Source organism: Chaetodon auriga, chromosome 7, assembly GCF_051107435.1.
Source record: "Chaetodon auriga isolate fChaAug3 chromosome 7, fChaAug3.hap1, whole genome shotgun sequence".
Lineage (NCBI taxonomy): Eukaryota > Metazoa > Chordata > Actinopteri > Chaetodontiformes > Chaetodontidae > Chaetodon > Chaetodon auriga.
The window spans coordinates 21,759,502-21,770,938 of record NC_135080.1 but is presented as its reverse complement, the minus strand read 5'-3'; the positions used below and the strand labels follow the sequence as shown (position 1 = coordinate 21,770,938).

Below are 11,437 nucleotides of genomic sequence, written 5' to 3'. Positions count from 1 at the left end.
GGCAGCGGCAGGTTGTTGACACCACATCCTTTGTTTAAGATACTATTATGTACTGTATACTGATACTGTATGTGTTATGTATATAGATTATGCTTGCCTATTCAGTGGGTTATAGGTAACTACCTTGTACCCAAATAAGTAATTTCCATAATCTATATATTCATTGCTATTTAATAACAAACTATGAGATCTTGTTCTGTATGATTTTACTGTTCAGATCAAAACTTACTAGGAATACTTATATATATATGGGACAGCAGACTGGGAACAAGCCAGTTCTCACAAATTCTTAAGAATTTCTGTAGACATTCTTCTGAAAAAGAGGAAGCAATGAAAGTTATCTTTGTATGATTGGTTTGCTTTTTGCTTGTAGTCAGTTTTCCAGAGATGAGTATCAAAGTTCAGCACTTAAAGTAAATCTGGAGATCAGCTTATATATTATTGGGAGTACAGCTCAGTGTGTGGAAACAGTCATATACTCTCTCTCCTGGCTCTGGAGCTTTGTCAGGTCTGAATAAATAAACCCCCTGATGGTTATCACAGTTATATCACCTTGGGCTTGGACAAGTTGCATGGCAAACTATTATGTTGTGCTGTACCCCAAGGGATACAGAGAGTGCCCAAGAGGGGCGTGGGGAGGAACACCCCAACCAGAAGGTTATTGATACAGGACAACAAACTAATGATATTGAGGTCTATAAGACCTGCCCAAAGCTAATCTGAAGGCCCTGGAGGGCCCTGAAGATGATCTGGAGGAGAGGGAAAATCAGCCAGTCATGAAGATAAGCTGAAGGAGTAGAGGAGAGATCTGAGAACCTTGACCAATTTCAGAACATCTCGCTGCTCAGTGTGGACAACAAGATCTTCTTCAACTATGAGACCTGAGACATTCAATGACTCCAGGATTCAACACTGTTGTGTTCATGTATGTGCATCAGAAGATGTGTGTCAGAACTGGTCTAGGTAAACAAGACAGATGTTCCCTTCATAAAAGCCGTAAAAGTCTTGGGAAACCTTAACAGAATCATCATTCGGATATACTTTTTAGATATAACATGTTGAACTTTGAGAATTTAATTTTGTAATCAGATATGCATTTGCGTTGTGCAGTGATACATCAAACACAGTGAATCATATTTGTAACTGTAACTTTCTGTTTCACTTACAGGGACTTTCCAAGGAAATATTTACTAACTGCTGATTATGTTTGCTTGGGAAATATATCAGAAAAGTGGTGTTACACAACACACCCCCAGAAGCTCTAATTTAGCTGGTTTAGATTTAACACGTACAGATACAGATACTGAGAAACACACACGCACACAGTAGTTGGGTTGGTGTCTCATCCTCCAATCAGGGTTCCTCTGGTTCTTATCATATGACACCAAAAGAAAAGGAAAGAAGTCACGCATAAAAGTTAGTGTCAGCTCAGGCAGACTGAGGCTTTATCCACATTTTGCCTTGTTATTTAAGACTTGTTCATGAATTCTACACACCACACCTGTCTTGTTGTACACACCCTGCCAGATTATTAGTCTTTGTCTCTCCCTTATCAAACCTCAATATGTAATTCAGCAGATACAGTATATTACTATATATTGTCACAGTGAGGTGGAGCTGAACTTGGTGGAGAAATTCCTACAGCATGTTTTACAATCAACCAACAGGTTGGTATTATTCTTCTTATTGTTATTATGACCCTGAAGCAAAACCATTGTTAGGATTTGTGTTTTCCAGTGTTTCCTCCTTCCCTTTTTCCCTTGTGTTATTTGTCTGTTTGTCTGTCTCCCCTGTCTGTCTGAGATTGGGTGGGCCTTTCCCCGTGCACTGCTGCTCTGCCTAATCACCTGCACACCTGAGGCGTGTTAGAGCTGAGTGCTGGCAGTATTTAGGAGAGGCTCTCTGGACATGTGGATGCCAGTTCGTCCTGATCTTGACCATGTGAACTTCCTGTCCCTTGTGTGAGTAATTCCTAGGAAGCCTTTATCAGCTCTGCCCTTGTGAATTGTCCTGGAACTTTTTTTCCAGGGGATTTTTGTGTTGCTGTTTTGGACTTATGCTGTTCTGCTCTTCCTTTCAGTGTTCTCAGTCCCGCTCTGTGTGCTTATCAGCCTCAGTCTCCAGCGTAGTTTTTGGTTATTCCCACTCAGTTCGAGTGCACCTTTTGTTCTAAATAAATTGAGTTTGTTTTTTCGACATTGCCTCTGTTTTTGGTCTGCTCATTTGAGTCCTGAAAAATATACCATTTAAGGAAAAATCCTTAACAACCATTTTTTGTTTGAAATAATTGGTACTATGTAATTCAACAACTCCTTCAAACAGCACAGGTTACAGTGTGAAAGCAATATAAATCTAAACCACCTGGTATCAAATGTGTTCATTTAATGACTTCTTAGATTTTGGTATTTTTGGATTAAAGTATTTAACCCTCCCCAACAATTCCATACTTTTTTAATATTGCAATGAATATGGAAAAAAATACATACAACACTAACAAAAAAATTAAAGAGAGTCAGTTAATTGAATTTCCCATTGAAAAATTTGCACTCATTAAACCCATCTCACTCAACTCTCTAAACTTTTAATCAGCATCTGCCTGAAGTTCAGTCATACTGGGCCATGGGGTGGTCAGTCCAGGGAGGCAGGTGGAAGAGGTTCTCCTCAGTATCCCGTCCTATGGGCCAGCCCCAGGCCTTGAAGAATCCAGACAGGTTCATCCCCACAGCGTGGGAGAAAGTCTCAGCATACAGGTTCATCTTTCCTTTGTTGCCGTTGGGAAAGCTGCTCATCTCGTGGTAGACAGCGAACACCTTCTTAAAGGCATTCCAGCCAAACTTATCCTGGAGCTTCATGCAAGAGGACAGAGGTAGAGCAAAACATGAAAAAATAGTAGTGTTGTGCAGTTTTTCAACTAATGTTTTTGTTGTCTGGTGTGTAGAGTGTCACTTGGTAGTTACTTACACTGTAAAGGGATGCAGTTCTGCTTGGATTCTGAATGCAGTGTGACATATTTTCTCTACAGAGTGTAACATACAGTAAATCTCTCTCACCTGCATATATGTCTCCAAGGCCACCCACACATTCCAGCTGCTCAGGTTCTTGCCCCCCTTGACATACTCCTCTGTTCGTTGCTTGCGTTTTTCTAAAGTCATAGCTGGATGAGCCTGCATTGCACAACATGAAATAATGTGATTGTGGAACAATGCAATCCCAGTGAAAAGCCAAAAACTTTTCTCAGAACAAAAACGTCTACTGTGACTTGCACTGATACAGAAATACGTGTGTACACCTTAAGACTATGCTATTGGGCCATTAAAAGAAAAAAAAAAAAAAAACAGAATTCATCCACTCCACCTGTGCCCTGTTGATCCCCAGCACCTCTTCGTTCACATACACTGACCACAGGTTGCATGTACACTCTGTGGTGTTTGGTGGGAACTCCCAGCTGCTTTTCTGTTGGTTGTGTCCCAGCTCATGGATGGGGCCCCACATGCCTTGACTCTTAGCATGGCCAATGCTGACCATCTCAGCTGCTGTGGGCCTGTGTGTCATGATAGGATAACCTGCATGCATCCAACCTGGATGGAGAAACAGATCTTTTCAGTTCCATGTCTATGGCAGGGAAACCTCACATTGTACTGCATGTGCATGCAATTACAGCAACATTGACATCCACATCATCTGTTACATGTCATGCATAAATGGAGCAGTTAGCACTGAGCACTGGCCCTTTTTACATAAAGTTGTCATGAGCATGCAGGTACATACAGGACACTGGAAACTACATTGCCCGTAGATGGTGAGTGAATGGTGAATGTATATGGTTGTCCATCTATTTGTGACCTATCTATGGTGCATGCTGCCTCTCAGAAACAGGCATAAACAGTGTGAAAGTACACTCACCATGGGAAATTTGCACGTCCGCAACAATGCGTTCTTTGCGGGGAAATTTGCGTGGTATGACAGCCAGATCAGCAACGCCCCTCATCATGTCATTCCAGAGCGCCGCCAACTCATCGGGGTGCTCCAGGTCTCGAACAACATCTGATGGTACAGTAAGGATGATGTTGTCAAACTCCAACTCTGCCCAGGGTGAAGGAGCTGTGCGCAGCGGCGACCAATCAGCAGCTGTTGTCACACCTGAAAAGAACAAAGGGACAGGTGTGTTCTGAACTGAGCTTGAATTTGTTCAATTTTGAATTAAACGATGCTCCATGGTTGGTTTAGGGTTATAAACAGAGAAAAAATGATGGGTTTGATGAATAGAAACTGCTTATGACCTCACGTAGGTGACCCCATGGAGACACACAGATATATGTGCCTCTGTCACCCACCACACACTCACCAGATTTATAATATGGTGCAAGTACAGCCATCTGCACTGTGACCTCTACCCTGTCCACTTGTGTTTTGGGTGGAGCCACCATGTAGATGAGTCCCCCCCACAGGTTCCACACCTCTATCATCTCTGAGGTAACAAGAAATACCTCATGAACACATGGTGCTCTCTTCAGCTCTTCAGCATTCAGGTAGTCTGTCTGACAGCCTATCTGGATCTGAAGAAGACATGGAATATGTATGTGTCACTGCTTTGAAAACCTGTATGAAAAGTGCAGTACAGTTATTATGTAGTATATCAAGTATATTTATATGGTATAGTTGTTATATAGTTAGTCATATCACAACTTATCTACAAGTCAGAGGCTGGCAAGAGACTGTACAGAAAGATGGAGTAGTAACTATATTCAGTCATTAGCAGTTCTGCAAGGGCACACAGCCTGATTTGTCAGTAGGGAATTTTTTTTTTTTTTTTTTAACTTAAAAAACATTTCCAGGCTTGTATCTTCAGTATCTCTGTTGAACTTAAATTTGATTTTTTGCACCTTCCATCCCTTGTTGACAATCTCTGCTGGTATGACCACATATGTCTTTATACCAGGAGAGAGGTAGAGACCTGTACTGATCCACTCCTTCCCTCCTAACACACACACACACACACACACACACACACACACACATTCTCACACACACAGGATTGGTATATTATTTCAATGCAAAACACACACATTACTGCAATATATTCAGCTGTGCTCAAATTATGTTGATAGAACAAATGTTCTGCAAATACATTGTATTACTTGTAATTCTGTCATTCTCTTGCCCACAAGAGTGTGGTCTGACCTGCTGTCTGCACATTGATCTTGATGTTGTGGTTGTAGACAACTGGCGTTAAGGGCTCCTGCTTGATGAGATAGGGCAGGAGGTCGTCGGGATCTGGGCAAACATTATATACCTGTGACCCCACACTGAGGAGGAAGTGGTCTTTGGGCTTCGTCACAGGGCAGCTGTCAGACACCTTAAAAATCAATACTGAGTATTATGAAAGAGGTTTTGTAACTGTATCACACTGTATCTGTATTACTTGTACTAGACAGTGTGGAAATTATTGACCATTCAGCTTAAGGAAACTGAATATATTGTCAAGTAGTCACTCAAGGCAATCATTGCCTGAAAAGAAACTGAGAGAACTGAGAAGGCAGAAACAAAAGACACAGTCCTTACTCAAAAACAAGCCATTCAGTGCTCACCTGTGGCATGCCCAACTTCTTTAAAATGTCGGTGACGGTGGACAACACCTGTGCATAGGAGTAGCGGTCATGAGCCTTCATCTCCAAGTAGCTGGCACAGTGCCCACCCAGTCTTTTAAGACATTTCTTCACATCCTCCGTAAGTTTCTTCCCCTCAGTTACATGACCAGCAAAGCAGTGGAGAAGGTGGAGGAAGTGGTAGTTGTCTTTGATGGCCTGGCTCGGCACAGGGGCCTTGTAGGAACCATCCCCAATTGTCTTCTCCAGCAGGCTCAAGCCCATTTTGTTCAGGATCTTGTTTCCTAAAAGACAGTGGAAGAAACCTGGCTTGATCTATATGTATATGCATATATATGAATATATGAATATATATCTATATTCAGCTTGTTTATGTTTTTGTAGGTGCTCTGCCTGCTTAATTGGTATAGAGCAATATTTTTTTAATGGTAAAAATTTAGTAAATATCATTTCTGCCCCAGCATTTCTATGTCTGATTGTGGAGTCCAAAATCAGCTGGACCTAGAAGATTGAGAGAAAGCCTACAAGCACCATCTCATCTGAAGAAGATGGAAGTGACAGTGGCCTATTGAAAAGGAGATTTCAGGTGCTGCACACTTGAGGTCTTCCAGGATTCACTTGAACTCTTGTACCCAAGACCCGATCTGGGACCTTTTCGAGCTTGGATCCATATTTTATACAGTTTGATCAGGAGGGTCTGAGTTGGATCTCGTTCTGCCATCCTTCCCCTGTCTGATTAACATTATGTGTAATATCTGAATGGTTTTGATCAGACAGGGATGATCATGATGAGAGCAGAGGTCAGACTCGTCTCGGAGAGCACAGATGATAATGCAATGCTAATGTTAGCTGCCGTGGCAACAAAAGAGCAATCATTATTACAGTTCAAAAGCGCAAACAGTCGAAGTTATCTTTATTATGCTAGATGCAATGAAATTCCAAAGCTGAATCTAAATGAGTCGTGTTTGTTATCACCTTGACAGCAAGTGGACTTTTAAGATGAAAGTAGATTAGCTGTGCCATTTCAATCACCAAGAGAGGAATAAACTATTTGACAACTTTCTTGGCAAAGAGAATGGATTATGCATCATGGTCAGAGGTGAGAGAGCTAGTAACATTACATTAGGTGAGGCACAAACTTTTGTTTTGACAGCTTGTAAATATTTTGATAGCAATCAGCTGTGGAGTTGATGCTGATCAGTTCTGTCTCAGGTTCAGGTCTGACATTTCTTGATTCTGCATTGGTCCAGATATCGGCTTCTAAATAATAAACAAATCCAGTTCCATTACAGGCAGTACATTTCTAGCAGATATGTGATGACTTGAGAAGAAGCTGTAAGCAATGGTAACCATAGTTGACTAAGAGTTGATTTTACTGAGAGTGGTAATCTCATATGGCCTTACTGTCTGACAACAGCCTTTAAGCATGTATTCTCTTATAACTCATACTCATGTGTTTTACCATAACTACTGATGAATTGAATGTTCTTATAATCTCACCACGGTTTTGATACAATCCTAAAGTGCACTTAATCACCATACTATTGTGTGTTGTGCTCTTATACTTTGTATTATGCTCCCATTTTTCTATATTGTGTTTTGTTAATCTTTTTTTTTTTTTTTTTTTTTTTTTTTAAAAATGGCATAGACGATAGTTAAGAAATAATGGTGTAATTTGGAACGAATAGGGAGAAAATATAAAGGGTGTGTCCTGAGGTTGCACTCTTGCTGAATCAGCATTAACCGGGGAAGATAAGGGGAAAACCAAGGCAGATCAGCTGTCAAAAGATTACCTAATGGTGTAAAGTTGTAGAGACTTTAGAAACAACTAGAGGACGAAAAACCTGTACCAAACTGAATATAAGACAGAACACAGACCACTGTAACTCAGAATCCTTCTGGTGTGCATTCTGTGCATATCTAAACAAATTCTCCTAATTGTCGACAATGAAGTCTTTGCTCTTCAGACTTTTGACTCCAGCAGATCATTATTGAACATCATCAAGAAGATTTTTTCAGAACAATTGAACACAGCTAAATTTAGATTTTTGGTCCTTTGTGGCTTGGAACTTCGGTTTCATTACACCACAACACCTTGTACTTGATTTCCCTGTGCCTGATTTTTATGTACTTCCCTGTAATTATTGTGTGGACCCTGACTTTTTGTGGATGTAGGCATAGACCCAAGGCTGACCTCTAACTTTTCTGTCAGAGTCCATCTTTCATGAGCCTGTCCATCTTGAGCCTGTTTTCTGAAAGTCAGAGTGATGGTACTGTTCCTGCAGTTCAGGATTGTCCCTGGTGTAATTGCCTACATGAGCTGGTAATGAATGCAATTTTAAGTTATGTGTCCTGTTTGTCTTGTTTGTTTTGTGGTGCTCTATCACAGTGCATGTGTTTTAATTGTGACCAGCAGGTGAAATTGAGATTTAAGACGACTCTGGTAGAATACTGAAATTAAAAATACATGTTATTGCTGAAATTGACAGCACAGGATAAAACTCTTGTGATATCATACCTGAGAAATCTGTCATTAGGTTGTTCCCCTGGTGTGTCTGTGCCCAGTACCAGGCATGCCCACCAATCAGTAGGCCTCCTCCCTCTGCTACAAAGTTTTGGATTTCCTCCAAATGGTCATCGCTGTACACTGTACTGACAAAAACACTCAGGTCTTTGCTGAAGTTCGTCGTCTTACAATTAAACTCAAATCCGGTGAAGAGGTTAAAGGCTTGGTCAAGTCTTGGCACCACACCAATGACCCCATTGCGGCCTTGATCCAGCCAGCGAATGGCATTGTTCCAAAACTGAGCCAGCGTCTGTGATAAGGGTTTATCCAAGAAACACAGCAGTTTGTTAATCACATAAAAATACTTGGTATATTATGCACATATTTTTCTCCATTGAATTCCCAGAAGTATCCTGAAATAAATCACACAGATGGGTGACAAATTGATGGAAAAATAATCATAAATTGTCATAGTCAAGTGTCTACAAGTCTCCTGAACTCTGCTGGAAGGATGAACACTGTTATTCCCTCATTTAATGTTTTGATCATGATGGTAAAGAACACTGTTGGACCAAAAATCTCCCATAGGTGTTCAATCTAAGTGAGATCTAATGACTTTGAAGGCTTTAGCATATGGCTGACATAATTTTTTGTATTTGACCTCATATATTTAATTAAAAACACAAACAAAACATACAGTCTCTTAATTAGACCATACCTCTTGTCTCAGAAGCCCTTCATGTGTGATCACAACAACCCGTCCTCGTCCATAGTAGGCTCCTGCCAGGAACGCTCGTCCATCCTTAGTGGTGCCAATTGGGAAGGCTAGTGAGCTATGGACCAAAACCTCAGACGCTAATATTCCATTCTGAAGGTCAAAGTCTGTGACCCCTCGGAGTAAGTACTCAAGGTCCTCCTCAAAATACTTCCCAAGTCTGAATTTGAAAGGGGGGTGAGAAGAGGATAGAGAGGTGACAATTATGAGAGATGAGGCTGAATCAAAATGACTTTTGCTGTGACTTTTCATTGCCACAAGCTACCAAAGTCTGCCTAATGTATTGGCACAGAATTTGGTACAGACATTTGTGGTTCCCAGACTATGAATCCTACTGAAGCTGACAATCCCCTGACTTCTCCTCTAGCTCCACCATGTGTTTGAGGTTTTGAGCAAAATATATAACAATTATTGGATGAAATTGTGACAGAGACATTCAGGTCCCCCTCAGACTAATAACTTTTTCAAATGTGTAAGGAAGAAAATGTATGCACTCACGCTACAGTCATCAAGGAGGATGGGATCTGAGGGTGGACAGGCAGGCGCTCTGCCTCACTGTAATGCTCAGAAAAGTAGACCCCTGCCACACCAGAAACCTTGTTGCCATCAAACTGAAGCAGTGTGTTCTCTTTAGGGTGAACTGAAGCCCAGTGCCACGCCTGCCCTGCTATCAGCACTCCTCCTCCAGCTTTCAGAAACGCCACCAGGTCCTTTGCATCTGCACCCACGCTGTAGGCATCAGTCACATACACACCGACCCCCAGACTGTTACTAAAGGCCCCCACAACTTGAGTTTGGAAGCTGGATTTGCTGAGGTTATCAGCAACTGCCTTGACCTTGTTGTGGACCCCCACAGACAAGTTGTCAGATCCATCTCCTCTCAGCCAGGTCAGAGCATTCTCTACCAGAGCAGGAAAGGTTTTCAGGTAGCCCTCATGACCCAGGACCACAATCCTTCCACGGCCATACAGAGAAGCAGCCATCAGGACCTGGCCTCGACTGTTCACTGCTAAAGGAAAGGCATGATCTCCAGTTAGAATGAGGACACTGGGAACACAGGGGCCCTGCAGGTCCAGCTCTCTCAAGCCTCTCATCAGAGCCATGTAGTCCTCTATATGATGGGTGGACATGGTGAGAAGGATTGATGGTCTGAAGATCAGGTGACAAAGATGGCAAAAGAAATCTGTGCTGAGACAGATGGAAATTATGTTAGCACGATTGTTCTTAAATGGACTGATGTTGTATCCGTCAGGCTGTCCTGTGGGAACAGAAAGAGAGCTTCGAGAGATTAAAACAAAAACATAAAAGTACTACTGATGGCTTACTCTTTCTTACACATCTAGGGCAATAAAGTTAGAACATCAGTGTTCAAGAAATCAATCTAAAACTTCAGCTTCAGAGAGAAAAAGTTAATCCAGTAACAAATTGTGGAGTGCTGTAAGTATGTGGCTTTTCATCACAAACAAAACCAATTTAAAGCAGAAAGTTCCATTTTTACCTGAAAGTTAAGTTGCCTTCCTGCTTGTGCTGTTACACTGTGGCACAACAGTTTCCCAAACAGTCATTCCACCGAGAACACGACCTGACAGGAGAGAAGACTGGATTTAAATGAGAGCAAGCGAAGACGGCACCAGTTCATAAAACAAGGGGAGGGGCCCAGTCACAACAACCAGAATGCAGCTTCTGTCTGTCAACACTTTGTTTTTGTGTTAATAGCACACAGCTTATGTATGTGGGTTCAAACAGAGGGACACGCTGACTGTGACTCTAAGAAACCTGTTCATCCAGGCATGTTGAGACTATAAAGATAATTACATTTAATTCAATTGCGAAATGTCACATTTGTGCATCTAAACAAAAACTATCGATGCAACACTTTTGTTTTGGCTCAATTTTTTTTTTTTTTGAACCATCCACCTGATGGGTGTGGCATGTCAAAATACCGATTGCACAGGTGTGCCTTAAAAATAACAGGCCACTCTAAAATGTGCAGTTCTCACGCAACACAAATGCCACAGATTTGAAGGAGTGTGCAGTTGGCATGCTGGCTGCAGGAGCATCCACCAGAGATGTTGCTTATGAAACGAATGTTTATTTCACTACCATGAACTGTCTCCAGCGTGGCTTCTGATAGTTCAGCAGTTTATCCAACCTCCGTTAATCCATCCTCCACATATGGCTTCTTTGCATGCAAGATTGTCAAAGCCCAACCACCTGGACAGCTGGTGCAACAGTTGGTTTGCAAAACCAAAGAACTTCTGCACAAACTGTCAGAAACCATGTCATGAAGCTCATATGCATACTCGTCGTCCCCATCCCACGTGTATAGAGTCATGTGGGCAAGTGGTTTGTCATGATGTGCCCAGCGGTGGTGGTGGGGTTATGGTATGGGCGGGCATAAGCAATCGACAACAAACACACTTTGAATGCATATGATGAGACCCTGAGGCCCATTGTCATGTCCTTCATCCAGCCATCACCTCATGTTGCAGTGTAATAATGCACAGGCCGATGTTGCAAAGATCAGTGCACAATTCCTAGTACCTGAAT

At 41.8% G+C, this 11,437-nt stretch overlaps 1 protein-coding gene across 2 annotated transcripts; it reads right to left on the bottom strand.

The window, feature by feature from the left end:
• Positions 1-1,204: 1,204 nt before the first annotated feature.
• On the bottom strand, positions 1,205-10,473 carry LOC143322895 (TRPM8 channel-associated factor homolog). Of its 2 annotated transcripts, none has more exons than XM_076734326.1 (12): positions 10,386-10,473; positions 9,386-10,075; positions 8,831-9,047; positions 8,125-8,422; positions 5,589-5,890; positions 5,182-5,356; positions 4,884-4,978; positions 4,346-4,556; positions 3,904-4,140; positions 3,355-3,578; positions 3,051-3,164; positions 1,205-2,846 (listed from the first exon to the last, which is right to left on the bottom strand). In XM_076734326.1, the coding sequence occupies exons 2-12, from the start codon at positions 10,015-10,017 to the stop codon at positions 2,604-2,606; spliced, it is 2,748 nt and encodes a 915-aa protein (XP_076590441.1). In that variant the 5' UTR covers positions 10,018-10,075; positions 10,386-10,473; the 3' UTR covers positions 1,205-2,603. The 2 variants fall into 2 exon arrangements, with proteins under 2 accessions (XP_076590441.1, XP_076590440.1); XM_076734325.1 differs by having other exon boundaries at positions 9,386-10,070.
• Positions 10,474-11,437: the final 964 nt, after the last annotated feature.